The 24,797-nt window shown below is 40.4% G+C and overlaps 1 protein-coding gene across 2 annotated transcripts in view; it reads right to left on the reverse strand.

The window, feature by feature from the left end:
* Positions 1 to 24,797, reverse strand: part of Pde5a (phosphodiesterase 5A) — a 136,984-nt gene that overhangs the window by 88,484 nt on the left and 23,703 nt on the right. For both annotated transcript variants that reach the window (XM_027395646.2, XM_027395645.1), the window contains exons 3-5: positions 17,462 to 17,551; positions 4,357 to 4,428; positions 2,311 to 2,400 (exon numbers count right to left, since the gene is read on the reverse strand). In XM_027395646.2, the coding sequence (XP_027251447.1) occupies positions 2,311 to 2,400; positions 4,357 to 4,428; positions 17,462 to 17,551 (252 nt within the window). The remainder of the gene's footprint in view (positions 1 to 2,310; positions 2,401 to 4,356; positions 4,429 to 17,461; positions 17,552 to 24,797) is intronic.

The raw sequence follows: 24,797 nt of genomic DNA on the forward strand, positions 1-24,797 counted from the left end.
CCTGGCCAGCCACTAGTTCTTACCTCTACCAACATTCAGACCAAAGGTCTGAACCACATCCTCAGACTGCCTGCTCTGCCTTATATTCCTCTCTGCCCAGCCATTCCTTTATGTTTCCCATCCCTTCCTATCTCTGCCTCCTTAGTGCTGGGATTAAAGAAATATGACTCCCAAGTACTAGGATTAAGGTGTGAGCCACCACCACTTGGCTCTGTTTCTCTTTTGAGACTGGATCAATTTTCTGAAGGCCAGGGTGGCCTTGAACCAACAGAGATCTGTCTGCCTCTTCCTCCCAAGTGCTGGGATTAAGGGTGTGTGCCGCCACTGTTTGGCCTATATGGCTGACTAGGGTGACTAGCTCTGCATTCTAATTTTCAGGCAAGCTTTATTTGTTAGACCATAAACAAAATATCACCACATTATGATCCAAAGATATTTGTGAGAAAGAAAATTTCCGTTCCCTTTGATCCTTTCTAAGTACTACCCTTTGCTTCTGGATGGTAGAGAAGTCTTTCCAGAATCCTAACAAGGCTTTCTGTGAGGGACAAAAAGAATTTTTCTTCAGAAGATTTACTGCATGAGGCATTATTATAACTGAGGAAGAACAGGGTACCGTGAGGTAGACTGGGAAAGGGAAATGTCAGAGAAGTGAAATGAATTATGGAAACATACAGCACAAAAAGACACCCAGGGAGACAAGAAGGCTTCATGAGCAGAGGCAGGCCCACAAGGCCTCTCACTTCTAAACTGCTTGGACTATGACTCAGTCCAGGGGGCATGTGCTGTTATTGCAGATGGATTTGTAAGATAAGGACTGGAATGAAAGGTAGTGAGATAAGAGGAGGAGATACAGAGAATTCTACAGTTTAAGACAACCGAAGAATTAATATTTTATTAACATTAGGTTTTTTTTTTTCACCCCCGAGGGCAGGGGGGCCAGTCGGTACTAGGAATTGAACTTAGGGCTTCACCCATATCAGTCAGGTGGCCAGCCACTGAGATATAGTACCAGACATTGCATTAATTCTGAAAAGAGAAAATAGAGTGTGGAGAAGGATTTAAAAAGTAATGAAAAATGATCACGCAGAACTGAAGGTTTTCTTAACTCTCCAGTCTTAAGCCGACAACCTAACATGCAGGCATGGTAAGAAAAAGAGACCTGATGAAACCAACTTATGAAAACAACGACATAACTGAAAGCTTAGAAATACAAACTAATACATAAATGCAATATAAAACGTGGCACACAAAACATATAACACATAAAACACCTTATAGGTTGTATTTTACATACAATCGATAATACAGAACATGTACGAAGAGCCAAGAAGCAGAACATGAATGCTCGTCAAAAGACAAAGCAAAACCCTTTACATCAGAGAGCTTCAGCTTTCCAGTCACAGGGTTACACCAACCGGAGCAGTGCAGCAGGAAAATGGGTGTTTGATACATGCAAGGACGCACAAAGCTTCCGTCATCAATACTGTTTCTTAAGCACTCAGTGATAACATGCTGGAACCAAACAGGATTTAAGTGAGCAAGAAGTTGAGAGATCCATAAAACATAACTTTATTAAGAGAAGTTTGAAGGAAAAGTTCCATGCTGCTGTATGTGCAGGCACAGAGGCAGTAGTTTAGGATGACAGGAAATATGGAAATCCTTAATTGGGACACCTTAGGCAAAGAAGAACCCTAGAAAATATGCCAGAGCTATGAGCACGGGTGAGGGGCAGGGACAAGAGATTACATTAGAGCAAACAGTCCAAAAAACCGAAGGAAGGAAGGAAGAAATTCGGGGAGAAACTAAGTTATATAGCAAAGATAATACAGATATGTGCACGGAGTAACTACAAATTATAATTAACAGAAACAAAACTTAAGAAAAGTTCATCGTGGCTCTAAAACACTATGGACAACTTCAGCAACAAATAAGAAAGGAAAAAAAAAAAAGATCCAGAGAGAAGGTCCCAGAAGTAGGACTGGAAAAGACAAAAGGAAGACCAAACATGTTAAGATGTCCCTTTGGTAAACTATGGAGTGGTGGCTACAGATGAAGAGCAACAATTCAAAAGCTTTATTCAATGGCACAAATTCAAGCCATCTAAGGCTGTCAAAGACCACTGTCTAACAGTGATGGAGCTTTTGAACATGGAAAATGGAAAAAGAAATGACTATCAGAAAGAACCAGCTAAAATGTTTACAAAACTGAGTCCTGTGAATTGAATTTCAATTGTGTGCATTCATGATTCGGATAAAAACTTAACCGTTTTTTAAAAATGAGCTTCACGCTCTCTTTAGAAACCACACTTACCTGATTTCTTTTATTCTCCAGCAGTGACGTTTCATAGAGCTGAGCATTGTGAAGGACAATACCGCAAAATGCCAAATAGGCAGCAAAGTCCTAGGAGAAAAATGACAACAGCCAGATTGGACCTGCCTGCAAAATTGTCTAGGAACATTGCCTGAAACATAGATGTGATTGCAGTTGAAAGAAATGTTAAACACCAAAATGTAGGTGCTTGTTATGCATAAAATTAGGAACTCATGCACACTGTCAGCTAAATGGCACTACTAGCAGACGACTCAGTGTTCAGTCTTTTGTGTTATATGAAAAGGAAAGTAATTGAGATGATGATTTTGCATCAAATTGCAATTTTCTCTAATCAAGAGAAAAATGGTACAATTGATATAGATTGTACATGACACTAAGACTCAAGCCTATGAGGGACCAAATAAATAGCTCATACCTTATTCCTGAAGCAAATGAAGACTCATATTTGAGAGAATAGTGGCCATAACAAGTTAAGTCTCATGTAAGCTTGCAAATACTGGTTCAAATACATTCTTTTTTATTTTTAGATTTATTTATATTATGTATATTGTGCTCTATCTGCATGTATGACTTTATGCCAGAAGAGGGCATCAGATGCCACTATGGATGGCTGTGAGCCACCATGTGGTTGCTGGGAATTAAACTCAGGACTTCTGGGAGAACAGTCAGTACTCTTAATCCCTGACCCATCTTTCCAGCCCCCAAATGAATTCTTTTTAATATGAATCTAGAATCCTTTTTATACTACAATAGGGTGATGTGCTCACAGTTAAATTAATGATTAAAGCAACCGTTAGATCTATCCACACAAATGGATATATTTGGTTGAGATACAGTGATACAGTCTAAATATTTATTAAGGGCAGGTTTATTTTAATTGCCTACAAATAGTGGACGTGAAGTTTATCTAATAGCCATGCTTTCATATCAGGTATCCCAGTATAATTGATAACACAGATATAGTGCTCTGACTTTAAAAGTCACCTCTTACTCTCTAGAGCAATTAGAACATGGTTCACACAGGGTCAAGACTGCTACGTCAAAGAAACAAAATTAACTGTCTTGTTTGAATGCACCCACTAATTTAAAAGCACCCACTAATTTTAGAGGAGCAACATGGCTTGGAGTGGTGGAGAGGCAGTGGGCTATGGCAAATGTATACCGCACATCCGATAGGAGAATCATAAAGCTCTGGGGAACAGAGGTGTAAGCAGGCCTAAGGGACAGCTGGGATCTTGTCAATGTGGTGTGTGGAATGTGTTTCTCAGGAGTTGGATGGGAATGCTAAGATAACCCTGACAGCTGTCCTCTTAGAAGCTGGATTCCTATAATCTTTCTGAGCTTGCACATCAGCGCCCTGGTGCCCTGTGCAAAGCTCATACAACGAGGAAATCTGCTTTGCCAGGAGGAAAGTGCCAGTGCTCAGACAGTGCATGGTGCAGGGCTTAGAGCAACCAATGTTGTTGTTTCTCCTCAAGCAGTACTGATGGGAAGAACAACGAGATCACTAAAATACAGAGAGACTCTGTGTGTGCATCCAGCTCAGGGGAGGACTTACTGGTAGCTCTGTGAGGACAGAACTTGGGGTTCCTGCGGACACTCAAACACTCTCAAGTCAAATCAGCACTGCCATTAGCCGAAGAAATTCTGCTAAAACTCAGGTCATTTTTTTTCTCTTTTATTACTCTTAGAAAACATTTGGTTGAGAATTTCATAGATGAGTTCTGTCTTTACATCCTGTCCATCACACCCTTTCATCTCTCCAACTTCTCCCATGCCCCTCTCTTAAATTCACAGCCCCTCTTCCTTAATTAGTACTGATGTACACACGCGCGCATGCGTGCACACACACACACACACACACACACACACACACACACACACACACACACAAATTCACATCATTTTTAACTGTAACATTTTTTTAAGCAAACATTTCAGCAATGCCTAACTCCAGAGGTCATGTGCTATAAAGAGACTGTGTCTTTCTAAGCTGGCATTGTGCCAAACTTGGGTTTTTGGTACCTTTTCATCCTTTTCAGTGAATGTCCCACCATTTCCTGATTTCTTGTTGATGGCCTGGGCTACACCAACAACCTAGGATAAGAAGATTAAAAGTGACACATTTGTTTTCATTAGCTTTAATTCCTCAGAGTGAATGTGTTTGCAGAGGACATGGGCTGTTTAAAAGCACAAAGCTGAGATGCTAAAACAAAACCCAGTCCAGTCTTTTATTCCTAATAAGGGTAGTAATATTCTAAATTTCCTGGAACCCAATTAAACCGCATGGGACTCTGGGACCTCACCTTGCATCCAGATTAAACTAGCTGGTAATTATGTTTTAAGTAAATATTCTACATAGTTTTCAAGTACAAAAAAAAGCAGGAAAAACAACTCTTATTATTTCCAATAAAATGTATCATTAGCAAACATTTTACATTGATTTCAACTATTCCTAAAAGGCTGAGTGCTCATTTACTGAAGATGAAGCAGGGCCCAGTGGCCAGTTGCAGAAGAATACAGGACAATCATCCATGCACAAGAACTCTTGTGGAGGAATGTAACTCAGCTTCTTTTGAAACTTCTGGTTTGAAAATTATTTGACCTTCAAGAGAATTATTTTTGGTAAAAGAAGTTATTAAAAAACCAAAACAGGAATTAACAGGCGAAGCCTGCTTTCACATAGGTCAGAAGGAATTTGAAAGATAAACTGTACTTAAGTTGGCCAAGCTAAACTTGGCCCGTGTGCCTTGAGTTCCACAAAAGGTTAAGAAAGACTTGAAGAAACCTCTCCTCAGTCAGCCTGGAGGGCCACTGGATATTTCCAGTTCTAGCTGAGGTTGAGAAGTGACTTGGCGTTTATCACAGCTTACAACTTACTTTCAGCTTCCTCTTAATATGAATTCTACCATTTCCTTCTTTTCCCAATTTAGTATCGTCAAGATAAACTATTTTCCCCTAAGTGCTCACACTTTAGGGAACGCAGCCATACTTCTGTGTGGGAGGTTCATCCTGCTTTGTCCAGCTCACTCCAAGCTCCCTACCTAGAAGAAAATGACACAGAACTCTCCCTTAGGAGAGCAGAGCAGAAAGGGGAAATATATTCTCAGGAGATGCAGTTTCCTGGTACTCCCAAAATGGTTTTTTTCCCCTTCTCTCCTTCTTTATTATATCATAAGAGGACAATATGCTTTTTAAAAAAAGAGAATTATTCATTTATCCTAACCACCTTTGTTTCCCTAGGTTCTATTCACTCTGACTTTGACAAGCCCCTTGCACTCTCAACACTTCTCGATGCTACTGACAAATTCCTGGGAAAGGTTTTGTCCAGGTTGAGCATGTCTGGTTTGTAGCTGGGCATGTTCACTTGAAACAGAACTGATGAAAACAACTTGAGGGTCATGGGGCCTAATACGTAGCAGTAGAAGTGTAACCCTCATTTAAGTGGTCATTCATTCATTTATTCAACAAGGACTAAACTGCTACTAAAAACCAAAGAATAACAAAGACAGAAGAAAGGGCTACTCAGAAGAAGTTAAGTACGATCCATGCAGAGCCAACAGGCTGTGTGAAAAGTTTCATGGTGCAGTTGCCCATATTGAGAGCACAGCAGGAGGCACTTGGCAGAAAGGATAGCATGTTTGCTCAAAAACACACAACTACTTAAAAACTGACCCCAAATCAAATTATGGTAACCTTTTAGACCATCAGTTTATTACCATAAATTGACAGTGAGCTAAGTCAACATTGAAGTCTTAAAAGAAATAAAATCAGCTATATAACTCGGAAGTAACCATATTGTGATTTGATTAGATTGCTGGAGTTCCCTGAAAATGAAGCCAAAGTCAGGGTGGACACTTTGGTTCTCTGCGGTCCTGGACTAACCACTATAGGTACTTCAACCTGGTCAGTGGGCTATATGGTGGCTGTCTGAGCAATGCCTGGGACAACCAGGGAGACCTACAAGAGAAGAAGACGCATGGGTCAGGGGACATCAGTTCCCACTAGTACAGCAGACTCAAAATACTACTGGCTCCCCGGAGTTCCCTGTGTCTTCCATTTTAGTATCAGCCTTGGAACAAGGCTTCTTCAGACACAGAATGGTCCCTGGGGCTCTTTCTTTATTAAAACCTGTGTCCCAATTTTTCTCTCTCCTTCCCCCCTCCTTTTTCCTTACCCCCTTTCTTACTCTCACTCTGGTTTCTTGATTGAGACAAGGTCTCTCTCAGCCTGTAACCTGGGACACCTTTGACCTTGAAGCAATTCTCCTGCCTCTACCTCTCATATGGTGAGCTTGCTGGCATGAGCCTCCACACCTTCTCTTTCAACTTACGTTTTAGTTTATGTTTTTACACTAGGTGCATTCATTTATAAATAAGCATTATTTACAACTATGAGATTAAAAGTCTTTTTTTTCTGGTTAAAAGAAAAACATCTTTGAGGTCACACTATATAGGAAATCCTTTTATTCATTTTTTTTCTTTCTTTCTACTTTGGACATTAGTGTCTGCTGCTCATCTCTGAAGACCCTAACTGGGACTGTCAGTTCACCGTTGGCAGAGTGGTTGCCTACTGTTTGTTCAGTAGTTTGCTGGTCCTGGGGTGAGAATTTGAACCTGCTGCCTGTGAGAGGCACAGGCTCCTGTCTCCTGGTTCACAGCTTAAGCCGAGGGCACGCTCCATCGCTGCTTGCTGTGACTACTGATGGAGAAGAGCTCAGCTCACGGGCAGAATCCCACAGACGAGCCTTTCACAGAGATCACTTCAGACCCACTCACCTCCCGCCTGCAGTCTGGAGTCAACTACAGTCCACAGACACCATTCTCACACAATCCACACAGAATTTCAAACACTGGCAGCCCATCTGGCTTCTGGAAGCTCACTGTCCCTACCTTGGGTTCCCCGCTTGGCTTCAGGGATCTGTTGGTTTCTCTACTCTTTAACTTCGTTTGTATATTTAAACCTTGCTTTTTAGTAACATTTGCCCTTGGATCAGTTTGCAGAATGCTAGGATTTCTACATCAATTGTGTCTTCTGAAGTTGGCCTGATGAGCTTCAAAACCTACTCTGTGCCCCCTAATACCAAACATTTGCAGTTGTCGCCCAGGAGCCACAGGGCATTAATTTTAGGTCCCTCACAGTTCAAATGCCAAAATCTAAGAATACTAAGCTCCCTCATATAAAATGACATAGAGTTTGCATATAAATACACATGTCCTTTGCCTCCTTTAAATCACTCCTAGATTACTTATAATGCACAATACATTGTATGCTATTTTAGTAGTTGTTATAGTGTACTATTCAGGGAATAACAAAAGAAAATGCTTGCATATATTCCAAACCAACTTTTCCAAATATTTTCATCTTAATTTGGATAAATCCAATGAAGTGGGACCCACGGTTATAGAAGGAGATTATATTTAATTTCTTCTAATGGTAAAGAAAGATATGTACTAAGGTATTCCAGCAAGAAAGTACTCATTCTTTCTGACCAATGATTTTCCACTACTAATCTTATAGACTTAGATGAGAAGTTGGTTTGTTATTTTGTTTCAGTTAGGATGACTATCTGACTATAATATTTACATTAAAAATTAGGTGAGTGAGAGCTAGAGAGACTGCTCAGCACTAAGAGCATTGGCTGTTCTTTCAGAAGACATAATTTTGACTCCCAGCACCAACATGGCAGCTCACAACCATTTGTAACTCCAGACTCAAGAGATTCAACACTCTCTTCTGAACTCTGTAGGCACCAGGCACACACATGGTGCACAGACATGCATGTAGACAAAACACCCAGACACATAAAAATAAATATTTTTTTAATATTGCAAGCAGCTACATGCCATAGCACATGTCTGTACTCCCAGGACTAAGGAGGCTGAGGCAGGAGATATGTTAAGATTTAAAGGCCAACCTGGGCTACATAGGGAGCTCCAGGTCTGTCGGGTATATATACAGACTGTACCTCAAAAATCAATCAATCAATCAATAAAACCCCCACCAAAACCAAGCCAAACAACAACCAGACATTTCTCTCAAGAGAATCCTAGACCAGAAAAAGAAAAAAGTGTGTACATGTATTTCTCCCACCTTCATATGGATGACAATGCAAAAATAACATGGAATAAGGCAATAGGTTAAGAATAGAGAGTTGGGACTATAGCTCAGTGATAGACAATTTGTCTGTCATGAACAAGGCATTTGGTTCAGCGCTCAGTGTTTCAGGGACAAAAGAAAGAAAATGTATAGTGTTTATCTACAGTCACACAGATAATCAAAGACAAAAAGACATCAGTGGTCTGAATTTCAAATGTCCATAGCAAAACCAGCATCCTCTGCCCTCCCGGAGTGGCTATAAAGGCCTTCCCTCTAGTCTGCTATTGATTGCCCTTTGAACAAATTGGTACATGTTCTTAAGATCAAACAGTTACTCTGTGGTTTACTTCGTTGTTGTCCAGTTTTTAAGACAAGGTCTTTCTGTATATATTATAGTTTAGGCTAGCCTGGAACTTACTATGTAGCCAAGGCTGGCCAGGAAATGTGGATCCTCTAGCCTTGTTAACTAGAGTACCAGGACTACAAGAATGAACTATACAACTTCTATTATAAGTATATGTTCAGACTTCACATTTGAGAGTCAAAGCCACTACAAATGTCAGATTCATTACTGGGAAGCCCATTCACTTGCTGCCTACCTGGTGCCCTATATTACGTTTTCAAGCAGAAAGGAGCCTCTATTTTACTGGCATTCCCACAGCATAAACAGATACCATGTCCTTACAGGGTTGAATGTTTTTCAGAATGCCTTGAGCCGGGCGATGATGGCGCACGCCTTTAATCCCAGCACTCGGGAGGCAGAAGCAGAGGATCTCTGTGAGTTCGAGACTAGCCTGGTCTACAAGAGCTAGTTCCAGGACAGCCTCCAAAGCCACAGGGAAACCCTGTCTCGAAAAAACAAAACAACAACAACAACAACAAAAAAAAACCCAGAATGCCTTGAGTCTCTCTGGGCAATCAAAGTCGAATGCGACAGCTGGCTGTTTCAGAGACAGCCCATCACTGTCACAGAGAGCAACCTCTTATTCAATAAGTGGTTAATCCCAGACATTTACTAAGGTCACATATCAATCTCAATACCTCACACTGTTTCAATTTCCAGTGGATGCTCTACATGGACTCAAAAGACAAGGGAGGAACTGAAGTGATTGCAAATCCTGACATCCCTCCCTCCTGTCCATATAGGGACTTATGTAGGATAAAGCCGCATCACACCAAGAAACTATAACATGGCAACATACTGTAAATACAACACAAAGAATACCCAGTAACAGCAACACACTGCAAATACAACAATAATAACACTCAATATTATCAACTTGGGAGAATTCACCCAAGTGTTCTTTTCATCTTTCATTTATTCTGTAAATTGATGAGTTTCTTTGGAGTTGGGACATTTACTCCCAATCTAAAGGGAGAAATGTGCATATGACAAATTTTTCCCATTGATAAAAAGAGAATGGTGAGGGCATTAGTTTTCTTATAAATACCTGACAGGGGGTAATACAAGGGGACAGAGGTTATTGATGAATTGTGATAGGGAAATGTAAACAAAAATAAACCCTTTCCTCCCCAACTTGGTTTTGGTAACACTGTTTCATCACAGCACTAGAAAATCTAAGATACATCTCTTTCTCTCAAAATTCAGCCCACATAACTAATTTTCTTTTAAAGATAGAGAAGAAAGTAGAATTTTAGATAAAATTTCAACACAAATCTTTATACGGTATAGATATTAAAATGTACTCGGCTTTTTAAAAGGAACAGGAGTCGTGAAAGTTGACAAAGCACATTTCCTATGTAACTTTAGTTCTTGGATGAATATAGATGTTGGCACATATATCTATTGAGAGTTGTAATTTCATTGACAGCTAAAGAATTTATAGAAAACATCAAAATATATCAAAGGGTCTAATTACACAGTATTGGGCCAAATATTATACAAAGAAACGGCTTATTATCATCTGAAACTGGTCCCAGATCCTTAACACTCACCACTGAGACCTACATAAAACTCATCAAAATTAAATTTAACAATGATTTGTGAAATTAAAAATGCAGTACTCTCCAATAAGCAGCAGAATGGTTACAGAATGTGCCAATGAAGTTAAATCTTCTATTGAATGAAAGACAGCATGAAGCAAATTTTCTAAGTGTTACAAATGAGATATCATTTGGGTCATAGGAAACACTGCTAAATGAATCTTCAAATCTGAATTGTTTATACACTTTGTCTTCCCTCTGGGTCCATGCCTAGACGCAAAGAGTTCACCTACAAGACTATGTTTCTCGTCCACTATTCTCAGGAAATGTCCCTACCCTCCCACCCCCTTGGGAAAGTGGTTAACATCTTTTGTGGAGGTGCACTTGTTTATTATTTAAGTGGTAATGTGGAAAAGTGAAAGATCTTCCCCATCACAGCGTCCAGTCCAGGACAAACAGAAACTGCTCCAAGCATTTCTACTTTGTTTCTAAAACAAACCTACAAGAAAGAACACTGCGGGGGATAAGCTCGGGGAACAATCTAAAAGGTTTTCAAAGCTCACCAGTTCTTTAAAAATAAATAGACCTAGGCCACCAGACAGTCCACTAATAAACTCTGCTGGTTCTTGTAATTATGTTTTCCTTGGAATTGTAGAGTTATAGGCATACCACTATAACATTTTATTTGAACCAAATTTCTTTGTCAAATTTGAGAATGTCACCATTGTTACAACAAGCATAGAGCACTAGATGGGATCTTCTTGTATCTTTAAGGTGGGAGCACAGGTATGCATATCATGGGAGCCGTTGTTTCTCCTGCCCTAAGGCTGTGGGCAAAGATGCAGATGAACACAGCAGCAGGGTCTCAGCCTTGCTCTGCCTTGTCTCAGTGGCTCAGCCCGGCCTGTCATGTGACTGCTGTACCCATTTAACATCCACAGATACTCTGCTTCTGGTGCACAAGTCCTCCTACTCCAAATGGAAAAATTAAAAAGCAAGTATTCCGGTTGCTTCTTTAAAGTTTATTGTTGCTATTGCTGTTATTATCATTTGCTTTTTTTGAAATAAGGTCTCTCTAGGCAACCCAGGCTCATCTTGAATTGATAAGCCTCCTGTCTCCACTTCCAGAATGCACCCCACACTCAGTGGCCCCTTTATTTCTCATGTCTCTTTGGCTTAGCCCAGCATCTGCGTATTTCAATGACTCAACCATTGAATGGGGGCGGGGGGGGGGGGGAATACAAAGGAAAGGACATGATTGCTCCTGGTATGGTGGAGGAGAAAGTTTTTTATGGATATGTGGGAGAGCATAGCCAGAGGCAAGGACACCTGGGAGAGTCCAGAGTGGACATGACCCTGAGCCATGTGAGGAGAAATGAGGGGTGGAGGGAACCAGTTGCACCAGCCAGGAGGCCCGAAAGAGAGAAGAGGAAAAAGATCAGATAACTAAAATGATTGATTATATAGGGTAGGGCAGCTTGGGGAAGGACAGCCCAGCCCCTGGGATGGAGAAATTTAGTGTAGGAGAAGGGGTATGTCATCCAGAAGGGCCCTGTAACAGGTCAGGTCTAAGTGATGCAGGGAGAAGCTGGTGGCTGACGTCAGCTTTGACACATTAAAAGGCACCTCGGCCATTTGCCCCACTTTGAAACCAAACAACCCTCATTTGTCAAACTAAGACAGTGTTAGGAAAAAATAAGTGAGAATAGTGAGAATACTTTTAAATAATCAAACGTGGGTCACAAAGTTGCAGTTCTACAGAGCATTTACTTCTGCATATTGTAGTTGGAATTACAAGTCTTCATGCCTTATTTTATGACTTGGATATACATTAAGTGGCTTTAATTCCTCCAAGTATTTATCTCACAGGAATGTCATAAAAACTGGCAGACGTTTTTGTTTTTGTTTTTGTTTTTTGTATCATCATTTGCATTATTTGATAATGTCCGCCTGCAGACTCCTACTCATCCCTACCCAAATGATGGGCAGACAAAACAGCAGTAAGCTCCAAGTGATGAGTCTCTCATCCCTATAAATACAGAGGAACACTAGCTTGTCACAAGGAACAGTACTTCAGGGAAGGGCAATGTTGCAGGAATAGGCCATCTGGTCCAGTGGCAGCTGAATTCTCTGTACATTTTTACTAAACATAAGAGAATTCTCTCTGCTTAAATAAATAAATAGTGCAAGTTACTAAAATAAAACCGTCTCAAGTGCCTTTTGCCTGAAAAATCCAGAATTACGTCTGAATGAAATTTAATAGCAGGCCTGAAAAGCATACTTGAATTTCTTTCTTCCAGTTGCTTTATTGGCATATCATGGTTGCTCTCTGGGGCATGTTGGCCCAGCTTAGTGCAAAACTTTCTTGTAACTCCTTTGTCCCGGGTAAAAACTTGCCCATGGGTTCCTCTTAAGACGTCAGAGAATGTGTCTTTGCCCCTTCCTTCCTTGTCTCATATTTTGAAAAGAATCTTTGCATTAAGTGACATGACACCGAAGAGCCTTCAGAAGACAACCATGTCTCCTGGCTGTGCCCACATTGCCACACCAGTCAACCTCCGCCCCTTCCCATTTAAAGCAACAGAAACTTAAGCAGAAGCAAGAGCTCAGTTGTCATCCACAGCAGAGTTTCAGGAGTCTCTTTTCCATATCATGACTGCACAGGCCAAGGGTGCGCTTGTGGATGTTGGTTTGAAAGTTTCTAGTTATGTGATTTAGACCAAGACCCCTAAATGTTCCAGTCTTAGTTTCCTTGTAGGTTAACAGGGAATAAGATGACAGCTTCCAGGGGTGTTATGAAAGTGACAGGCACTTAGAGCAATTCACACAGTGCTTACCCCAGAAATATCACACATGGCAACTGTTTGCTACACATAAGTCAATCACCTCCCAAGCCTGTTCCACGCCGCGTAACCACTCTCTTATACAACCTGGACAGCTCCTCTGATTGATTTTTGTTTTTGCTTTTGCCATTCATTTCCCTCTGGCTAATAGCTCTTTGACCCTGCTCTAAAATAGAATATTTTAGTTTCCTCAAGCTTCACTTAGCTTTGTTTTTGTTTTTTTGTTTGTTTGTTTGTTTGTTTGTTTGTTTGTTTGTTTTGAGACAGGGTTTCTCTGTGTAGCTTTGGAGGCTATCCTGGCACTCGCTCTGGAGACCAGGCTGGCCTCAAACTCACAGAGATCCGCCTGCCTCTGCCTCCCGAGTGCTGGGATTAAAGGCGTGTGCCACCAACGCCTGGCTGTTTTATTTTTTTTTTTAATCCATTAACCCCTATCTTAAGAGTTAATAAGAAGAAAGAAGAATACAAAACTTACTCTCTTATGAGTAGCTGTGATCCCAACTAATGAAATAATTGCTCTATCCATTACATCAATGGATTATAACATAATATAATATTATATTACATAATATTATAACATGATTGAAAAAGAACTACTGAAAATTTTAATTTGTTCAAATATCTCACAAGAACAAGAGGCTGGGCCAGCAAACAAGACAGCCCAGCAATTAAAGGTGCTTTCTGATAACCCTAAAGACATGATGAGTTCAATTCCCACATGGTGAAAGGAGAGAACCAAGTCTTAAAAGCTACCTTCTATCTCCATGTGTTTGCACACTCACATGCATGGATGTACACATAGATAAGTAAATAAGTAAGTAAATAAATAAATAAGAGGCAATATTCAGTATTTTAGTGAATCCTAAAAGTCTTCCAGAATTCCTAAAAGTCTTCCAGAATGGCATGGCCGGTGTCAGAGCACAGACTTCAGTAAGTAATATGCAACTGCCCCAGAACTAGTTCCCTTTAAAAACTGCTGCCACTAAAAAGTGTAAAATATTTTATAAACAAGAAATAAACTAATTCAATAACCAGCTCTTTTAGGTTCTCTGGTAACTAGAATGGATGATAGCTTAATAGAAATGATTTACAGAAAGGAGGCAAATCCGCCTGGCTTCAATTATGAGGGAAAAAAAAAAAGAATAGGAAGCCATCTTTCTTTCAAAGTTTACAGTTAGAGGACGGCAAACAGAATGACAGAGTCCAGGGCTAGGCCACTATCATTTGGACCAGCTGCCTGATGACAAGGTGGCTTTTCTCTCCTTCCTTCTCTCACAAGTTCCATTATTGTTCTTTTAAAAAGACTAGATGGTGTTTCCTGACGTTTCCACTGAGTCACAAGCCTGGCCCTCTGCAAGCTTAATGCAGCCCTGGAGGCGGGTCTTTTATTGCCCCCACTTAGCAGAGAAGGAAAGTGAAGCTCAGAGGGATTAACCCCATTAGTCATCCAGGAAGCAATAAAAAGGGCTTCAAGCTCTGAGCAAACAATCTTTACAATTATTCCTGAAAGCTTCACTGGACTTGAAATTTTCATTTAAAAAATTTTGAGAGACTTCCGGTAAGTGAGTAGTTCAGAGGCTACCTCTGCCTGACGTGATAAAGGAGAAAAGAAATAACAAGGAAACATGTTTTTACACTGTTGAATGAAGAAGAGCTTTGGAAACTCACAAAGGTGATGACAGAAACCTGTGGCAAAAAAGATTGACAACTGCACCAAAAAGAAGCAAACTCTGTCAGACAGCTTCCAGGCAGGCTCCCTGGTAAGGAAGGGAGCAGGCGCCTCATCCCAGAGGTGAATAGACAGGCAGTCTTGGCCTCAGGACAAGCCACAGCTTGGCAAACCCCAAACCAGTTGTGGGTTTTGGTCATACAGTGATTCCTCCTGTAGAAGGGTCAGTAGTGGAGAGGAATAGAGAAGGCCAGAGATAGCCATTCTGCCATTCCATGTGACTAAGAGGGCAGTGGCCAGGCACACCCTAGAAAAGAAACTATGACTTAAAACTTAGCTACCTTAAGGGCTTAACGACAAGGAATAACCACAAGTCTGGGAGCTTTAATTTAACCTGCAATACCCCAAATGAGAAACCCTCTAGGAAGCAAAAATGGAGGAGGAGGGGGTAGAAACTGACAAGAGAAAAAGTGCAGTTATCAGGAGGCTTGCCTCAGGCAGTGATGTGTCTGTCTGTCTGTCTATCTGTCTCTGTGTGTGTGTGTGTGTGTGTGTGCGTGCGTGCGTGCGTGCGTGCGTGCGTGCGTGCGTGCGTGTGTGTGTGTGTGTGTGTGTGTGTGTGTGTGTAGGTAGTTCTCATACAGCTTTGGGGAGAGGAAGTGTCTCATTAACTGAGGGCAACAGGTTAACCAATCTACATTCACCTATCTCACTCCAATGCTGTGAAGTCTGAGAACTGTAAAACTCCAGGAATCTTCCTGACATTCACAGTGACGTTCCTCCAATAGAATGACATTCTTCTCACATTCACTCTGGAGATACGCCCTAACTAAGGGTGCATGATGTGAGCAGTCCTAGGAAGACAGAAGAACTGGCCCCGCCCACATAGTGAAAAGCTAAGTATGCCTATAAGAGGAAAAGAAGGGACACTATCGAAATGAAGACATGTCTGATTGACATCATACCCTTGTTGGATACAAATTCAATACAAGGATAAACCATGGGGAAGGCATTAGTTTACACTCCGCTGTCCCACTGCCCACGCAGACAATTCTCTGCCATGCAGTTGAGGATAGACTGAATACAAACACGGAGTTTACTAGAACCCACAATGGGCTTTGAAAACCCATCACCTCCCAGAATCTCCATGGACCTTGTGCTGGTTTGGATCAGCCATGTCTCCCATAGGCTCCCTTGGTCCCCAGTTGGGAGTGTTATTATTTGGGCAGGATCTGGGGAGGCTAAGTACATCAGTGGAGGTGGTAGCTACTTCCAGTTCACTTTCTCTGCTCTGTGCTTGAGTTTGAAGATGGGATCTCTCGGCTTCCTACTCTGATGGCCAGCTGCCATGACTCTCTCACCCTTGTAGACGCTCCCTCTGGTGACACAAACCAAAATAAAACTCCTTCCTTATGTTGTCCTTGGTCAAGATGTTTTATCATAGCAATAGCTAACAGTTAATCTAGACATTCTGCCTTACCTGGTGTTAAAGGTTAAATTTATATGTCGACCTCTTTTAATGAGCCCAGACAACAGGTATTCTGGGTATGTCTGTGAAAATGCCTCAGGAAGGAATAACCCTGAATCAACAGACCCATGAGGAATATGCTTCATCTACCAATGCATGAGGACACTGACCAATCCACTCAGGGTCTAGGTAGACCAAATAGGCAGAGGCAAATTGCCCTCTCCTCGAGCTGAGCTGTCCATGTCACACCTCCAGACATCAGAACTCTAGATCCTAAGGCTTTTGGATTTGGTCCTACCTAGCAGCCCCCAAGGTTTTCAGGCCTTAGGTTTCAGAGTGAATTACACCACCCACTGTAATAGTTCTCTGGGTTAATGAAGGAAGATGATTAGCTTCCTGGCTTCCAACTATGATGGCTAATGCCCACAATAAATCTCAGCTTCATCTATAAGCATCCTATTGACCATCTTGAAATTCATGCCTCTTTTCAGCTGACAATCTTTCAAAATGCCCTAGTTGGTTGTAATGTGACTTCAGATTAAAGACTATACAATTCGAACATTCAGTTTAATTGACAATTTCCTATTTTTTTTCCACAGAATGTAAAATGAAGAGGGATCTGAGTGCTAACAGAATCTAAATCTTCTAGCTAGGTGAAATGCAAAATACTTTCACATGCCTGTTATAAGTTCACATCTAAATATATGCCATTGAAATTAGCTATGATTTCTAGGTGTTCAAAATTGTAATAAATGCAAAGAAATCAACTGACAGCCATAGCAATTGATGACCATTTATGGAACAAGCATTAGACAATAATATACAATGTGAAATAAATCCATTAGAATTCCTATCCATTAGACAGGAAGTAAAATGTATACAATTTGTTTCCCAATTAAAGGTCAGGGGCAAGTCTATAATCAGCATTCAACCCTGTGACTACAGTTAAAAAAAAAACTCAAGCAGAACATTTAAATATTTATATATTAATTTAAATGATAATTTGTCACCATAGTATTATTTCATATATGTGTAGAGTAAAAAACATTTTTCAAAACAAAAAATATTTCCAAGTGACCTTTTATAGGCAATGAAAAATTGGCTTACCTCTTCTCTGTGGTTTTTAATTGGCATACAAAGGATACTCTGTGTCCTGTAGCCTGTAATTTGGTCGACTTCAGCATTGAACCGAGGATCCTAGGAAGGAAAGAGAAATCCAATTTATTGACCTACCTGTACAAAGATTGATTTGATTTTTTTCTCATGTATTAGATTAGAGAAATCTAACCTTTGACTTTCCTTGTTACTATTGAGTAATGATTTTATCACTGTGAAAGCTATCAATATATAATCCCATAATATTTGACAAAGATAAGTGTAAGGGCTGTTCTGGGGTTTCAGAGTTTACAAAAACTAAGCGCCCCATACCAAACCAAGATTTTTAACAACTGTTCCAAACTGAACAGCATACAAATATTTAGAGAGTTTTTGTGGTTGCAGGAACAGTAGCATCTTCGACCTCTGACAAAAAAATTGTCTGTCCCCATCTGTCTATCGCTTGCTGTTACTGTGTCACTCACAGAAAAGCAGCTCTCCTAAAACCTTTCCAACACATGATGTAATTTTGGGTCTAAGGATTGTTCTATACTTCCACAGTACGCTGTCAGGACAGAAAAAAAAAAAAAAAGAATGGAAATTATGGGGAAATGGAAAAGAAAAGAGGACCCTCATCCCTGAGTCTGGCTAAACCCTCTAGCTGAATGGAAGCCTCTAATTCTAGCACAAACAGCACTTTCCATAAGAGCTGTTAGCATAGAATTAATATTCATTTCATAAACAGCTATCTTACGTTAAAGGAGCAATGGCCTAGGCCTGAATGTATATGATTGTTGGCCCAGAAATCTGTTAGTTTTTGTTTCCACCTAATCTTCCTACATCCCTGTAGATGACACTCCTACCTTATCAGCTGCAGTCCCGTGGGTGCCAGGAGGAACCACTTAGTGGCCTCATTGAGGTTTCTTAACAGCTCTTTAAAGATAGTAACTTCAGACCCCACCCCAGCCCATATGTGACTGTTTAACACACAGTGAGTCCTCCTCTTTGAGTGCTCTATACTCACATCACTGGGTATGTCTTACTTTCTTCTGAGCACCTCTCTTTCTCTTAACCTATATGCTTAAACTCATACCAATTGCTTTCTTAAAACTCGACTCTGCTTCATAAACTGGCTAAGTCCTAAAATTCCTGTCGGCATCAAAGCCATGAACCCTTGTTTGGTTTTAAAGTGTATTGGAGGTCTTCAGTCTGCTGAAGCCGGGATTTATTGTTTTTAAAGTGTATTGGAGGTCTTCAGTCTGCTGAAGCCGGGAGTTATGCCTCCTCCCTCTGCCCTTCAACCTGTTGGGGCTTCTACATTGGTTGTGAGTAAGGATTTTGTTAGCTCTTGAATCTCTTTGCTCTTTAATTTTTTTTTGTTTTGTTTTTAATTGTAGGTGCAAGTGTGTGTGCACATGAAAGCGGGTGCCCAAAGAGGCCCAGAAGGCACCAGGTGCCCTGACACTGGATTTAGGGAAGGTGTATACTCTCTGATGTGGGTGACGAGCTGAAAAAACTCTAGTCTAGCCCTCTTCACATGGAGCAGCTGTCAAGCCATCTCTGTCAGAGGTGTTAAGGGCATCCAGGAGAGCCTGAATAAAAGCATATCAAATGTTTATTGGGGACACTCAGGAATAACAACAAGGTAGAGAGCCTCCTTGGTCTCCTGCCCTGGGGTTACTGGAAGCTATGATCAGATCTCCAACCACCACAGGAGAGGTTGAGAGGTCAAGGTCAAACTGCTCCCTCTTACTTTTAAAGGAGTTAACTCAGAAAACAAGAAGCACCACCTCTAACATCAGGCTAGGTAACCCAATTCCCACTACACATCTCTCTAGCTCCTCTAGTTTATTTTTTAAAACACAGGAATACATATCTAAGAACTACCAAGGATATATAAAAAGTGTAAGCATTCTAAATGTGGGTTAAATAAGGTTAAAAGACAGTTTTCCATTGTTCTTTAGATAAGCAAGATATATAATTGGGCTATATTTATATTCTCTAATTCTGTGAGTTCTTTTAAATCTCTCTCTTTTTCATTCATTTCTGTATTCTTAGTACTTGGTAGTCATTAATAATTGGGAGCATTATAGTAAATGATACTATCGGTATCAGATGTGGTCATTTTTACCTGTTTAATCCTCAAACAAAGTTTGATGATTAGGACTGCAATTTTAGAAAATGAAGTCAGAAATAAGCATAGACAGAAAGGTAAGAACGGAGTGAGCACTCCAGGGCATACGGACCCCAGCAAGTTCTGTGCGCCACCTAATAATAGTATTCTTGCTCTAAAAGCTGCATTTGGAATTCCCCTCAGGAATACGGAATATTCACTCAGGAAAGCCCTCCTCTTTCGAAGGTCGTTTCTATTTTTTTTCTTTAAATTGGTCTGAAGTCGTGCAAAGCCGAAGCTGTGAGGGAAGTAAGTAATTACACCAGATTCTGTCAAATGGGGTCAGAAATGAGGCCAGTTTTCTCAAGAGGGGAGAACTGAAGCTGGCTTTAAAGTTAACTTCAAAGGGAAAGATGCATCAGTATAAATATTTTACTTTATAAGCGTCACTGCATTCTTGTGGACTTTTTTTCCCCTGCAAATATGCACACCAGGTTTTACTCAGACACGCAGGTGGTGTTAGCTAAATGTTTCTAGTAAATTAATTCTTATTTTATCTTTGCATATCTAGACATTTTTGTCTTCAGACTTCATTGTATCTAAGGAAAGTAGAAAGAATATTGATAGTGATGGGTTGAAAAAGTAAAAATTAACTATTAGTGGATTATCATACATAATACTAAATCAATTGTTAAGAACAAAAATGTACCTTCTGTAATAATTTTTTAATGATTGTTGTAATTACAAATTCAGTTTATAAAGAAGAGGATTTAACTCACCTACTTAATCAAAGTAGTAGAATTTGTATCTACACACCAAAATTACAACACAAACATAGGACAGAAGGGTACTGGGACTTCTAGAATGACCTCATATCCTTGTGCTGGGGTAACCAAGCACCAGAGAGGGGCCCACAGCTTTCTCCCTTCCCCCAATTCTCATTCTGTATTGTAGAAGGAATTCTAATAGGTCTTCATAATAAAAACTCAGAATCAGGTACTGGGATTAAACCAGAAGATCAGAGAAGCAAATCCGTCAGCAACTAGAGAGTTCTCACCTCTACCAATGCTCAGATTAAAGGGGTGATCCTGTCTTGGACAGCATAGCTCTCCACCAAACCTCAGACTGCACTGAGCTCCTGTCTCCTCCCACCTTATATTCCTCTGTAATGCTGGGATTAAAGGCATGGGATCCAAAGTGCTAAGATCATCTTCGCGTGAGCTCTGTTTCTCTTTTAGACTGGATAAATTTCATGTAGCTCAGGGTGGCCTTGAACTAACAGATCCACCTGCCTGGGATTAAAGGTTTGTACCACCACTGCCTGGTCTCTATGGCTAACTAGTGTGGCTAGCTTTGCACTCTGATCTTCAGGCAAACTTTACTTGTTAGATCATAAACAAACTATCACCATACTGTGTTCCCTTCAGTTTAACCACTACAGAGTTTTAAGAGAAGGTATAATGTTTTACTGGGTGCTGTGGATCATGTGATCAAATGATTGAACCTAACAAAGTAACAGGGACTCTTACTGTTACTTTGACATGAAAAAGTGTGGGTTTCTGGGGTTCCCTTTGAGGTTGGTGTTGGGACAGAGCATCCTGATAGATAGGACTGTCTTGCTTTGTACCTCCGAGTAGTATTAGAATTAAACAGGATTGTAAACACCCTCTTCACACAGAATTGAGAATTAACTGTTGTCTGGAAAACCAAAGAAGGTCTCAAAATTAGGCATCTATGGTTACTCTTGCCCAAAGAGCCTGGCTTCAGTCTACCCATGAAAAGAATTTTAAAAAACAATTGCCCTGTAGCCTTCAACTATATCTAAATCAAGAAAGATAAACACAGTTATAAACTATATTAGCTTGGAGGGAGACATGACAGCTCTGTGCAAAATGTGATCCTGGTCTTGAATTGCATCCTGATTGGAAAGAAAAATAACGTACAAGGGTTATTTTAACAGGATAACTGAAAAACTTTGAAAATGGACTGTAAGATATTTTGTACACATTAGGTAACAGCATTCATTGTACCACTGTCAATTTTTCTGAATTTGATCATTTTATTGTACAAAGAAGAATGTTCTTATTGAAAAGCACGAAATGAAGGGCCAGCGAGATGCCTTAGTGAGTAAGAGTTCTTGCCACTAAGTCTGGAAACTTGAGTCCAATCCACGGCATTCACACTCGAGGGAACCAACTCCCAAAAGCTGTAAGTTGTTCTCTGACTTCTACACATGTGACATCACAAACACACACATACACACCAATTAAAAAAAATCAAAACCACGATAAAATATTTAATAAAAGTATGTCTTCAACTTATCTATTTATTAAAAAAACAAATCCGAAGCATGTGTGACTTACATGAGGGGGAGGGGAGGAAAGAGGGACACGATGAAGCAAATACGTGAATTCAAAGTGAAAATAACAGAAAACAAAAACACAAAAGAATTGGCAAGGCAGGCTCATTTTCTCCAAGAATGGCATTTTTAAGATAATGCCTAAAATTAGAGCATGAACATGAAGACGCTCAGACACAGCAGTTCCCAGACTCTGTTCCCTGGGGGCACAGAGCACCGCAAGAGTTCATGATTTATCTAAACCGCAGCATCTGCTGGTGCTCTTTCCTTTTCTAATATTTATTTTGGAAATAACTGTACTCATTAGGAATCCGCCAGAGAGATTCCATACTCCTTTAAGAAGGGATCTGTACGAGTCCTTCAGCAGAAAGTGAGATGAATTGATTTGTTCCTCTGCAAAAGAATGGAAGGGAAGGATGAAGAAAAGGAAGGAGGGCAGAAGGAATAGCAGTTACATGAGCACAGCTATGTAAGTGGCGGTGTGAATCCGCCTAACATCTATTCTCTCCAGAGAGCCGAGACCACTGGGAGCTGAGATCTACATTTGAGTCACTTCAGGAGACAGGCAGGAGTTTCAATAGTACAAAGCCGTACAACACAACAGCAATCACTGAGAGGGGTTATAAAACTTTCTTTAGAAAGGGCACCAGTCTTAGGTGGTCTTGTGTAGGTATTGGATATTTTGTTATTACAGTAACTTATCTTATTAAGTCAGTGTTTTACATAGTAACATTTCCTTACCTTCTTACCGGTAAACATTTTGATCTTTGTCTCACTATTAATAAATACAATGCCACATGAAAGAAGTTTCCCCAACTAGGAAGTCATAAGACTCAAACATCTGTCTGTGTTTAAACAGCTCCTTCCAGTGAATCTCTCCTTGGTATTCCTGGTCTAACAGAGCCGTTGGGCTAAACTGAGGATATTAACTTATACTTGAAATATGTCAATGTGTTAGTTTATCAGTTTTAACTGTATTTTCAAATTTGTGTTGTTTCATATAATCTTCTGTGATACACTTTTAAATAGTGAATCCAATGTTGATAATTTCTCACAACTAAAATTGCTCTCAGCTTCAATATAAGCACTATTATATTCCATGGCCCCTCTTGGATTTCTGCTGCATTATAACCTTTTTACTAGTTCATGGCTAAAGTCAGACTTGGGAAGCATCCAGACATATTCTGACTACTTTCACAAAAGACTCTGAAACAGTATTTTTATTATTCAAATTATGCTTGAAGCTGAGAGAAGAATTTTCCATTAGATAAATGACTTCCAGGGCTATTGCTCATATACATTAGAACACAGACAAACTCCACAGTCATGATGGATTAATGGACATGAAAGTCCACAAGGTCACCATAAATAATGATGGAGGGTACCAAGGGTGAAGAGAAGGAGAAATCCAAGGCTAAGAGGATACACCTTTAGGATTAGTGCAAATGAGAGGAATTGGTTGTCCTAAACCACAGCCTAAGAATTAAATCACTATTAACTACGAAGTAAAAACACATCATCAAACTTTAAGCATGGTAAGTAGATTACATAAAATGCAGGTGGGTGAAGAACTGACATGCTGGAGACACACAGGACAAATGACAAATGACAACTTTCTTAGCAAAGCTAAAGAGTGTTTATGGTCCTAGTATTCTTGGGAGTATATAGCCACTGAAAAGTATAAATCCTGCTGTTGCCTACAACAGGAAGGGAAAGGACATGCAAATTTGGCAGGAACAGAAGGTAAGGTTCTTGGTTCGTGAAGTCAGCTACAGTGTGATGCTACTAAAGCACTCAGAGATGTTGAGGGCAGCTCCATGAAGACCACTAAGTTTTTCAAAGAGCATCAAAACTGAAAAGAATGTATGTACAGCAGGTTCTGGGTAGAAAAATATCTCAGGAGTTAAACTATCTGAACTATCATGACACATCACTGCGCTGCTATTCCTCTGTATCATTATTGACCTACCCTTCCCCAAACTCCAGGCATTTTTGATTCCTTTTGTCCATCACTACTGTCTCCCATCAGCTGCCAAGTGCTAGGAACTCCACTCCTCTCTTCCAGTCTTTCCATTGGTTCAGGGACCCACTTCCTCACTTATCGGCTGCTAAAATAATCTATCCTTGCAGCCTGTAGATTTTCTGTCTAATATGTTTTATGACTGCAGAAGATGAAACTTTAACCTCCTAAAACACAATTTAAGACACATTCGTCGCCCGTCAAAACTTCAGTTCCTCTCTTTGGTTCTGACTCAATAATCTATCCCTCATCAAGAGTTCCACAGTCTCCTGGCGGAACACCCACAGCTCCCTACCGTCTGCTCACACTTGGACACTTTCAGTTCACAATCCAATTCCCCTGATTCTCCTTCACAATCTCTACTGCTGGGTCTCATCGGGCTCACATCCAAGTCACTCAAATCCCACATGTTTTGTAGGACCCACCAAGTCTTTCTTCCTCAAAAAAGCCTCTCCCCATCTTCATCACTTGATGGTAAACCTGATCCTGATGACACTTGCCTTGACAGATATGACCAGCTTGAAATCTGATATTTGTGAGAAATTCTCATTATCCATTGTATCTAATATAACTTTAATCCAGCAAATCTTATTAAGTCCTATTTACCAGGTGCTAAAACAGGCACCGGGAACAAGTGAGTTGGGCCACACCAACCTTGAGCTTTCATGGTGCAGTAGATAGCTACAACTGTTAGGTACTGTAACCTACCTCATCACTAGGCAAATTAGCATTTTTCTCAATTAAGATGCTTTGTTTAAGAATTGCAATTCATTTCAAGGGGTTGGAGAGATGGCTCCCTGGTTAAAAACGCTGGCTGCTCTTCTAGAGGATCCAGGTTAAATCCCCAGAATGCCTA

Source organism: Cricetulus griseus (assembly GCF_003668045.3).
Source record: "Cricetulus griseus strain 17A/GY chromosome 1 unlocalized genomic scaffold, alternate assembly CriGri-PICRH-1.0 chr1_0, whole genome shotgun sequence".
Lineage (NCBI taxonomy): Eukaryota > Metazoa > Chordata > Mammalia > Rodentia > Cricetidae > Cricetulus > Cricetulus griseus.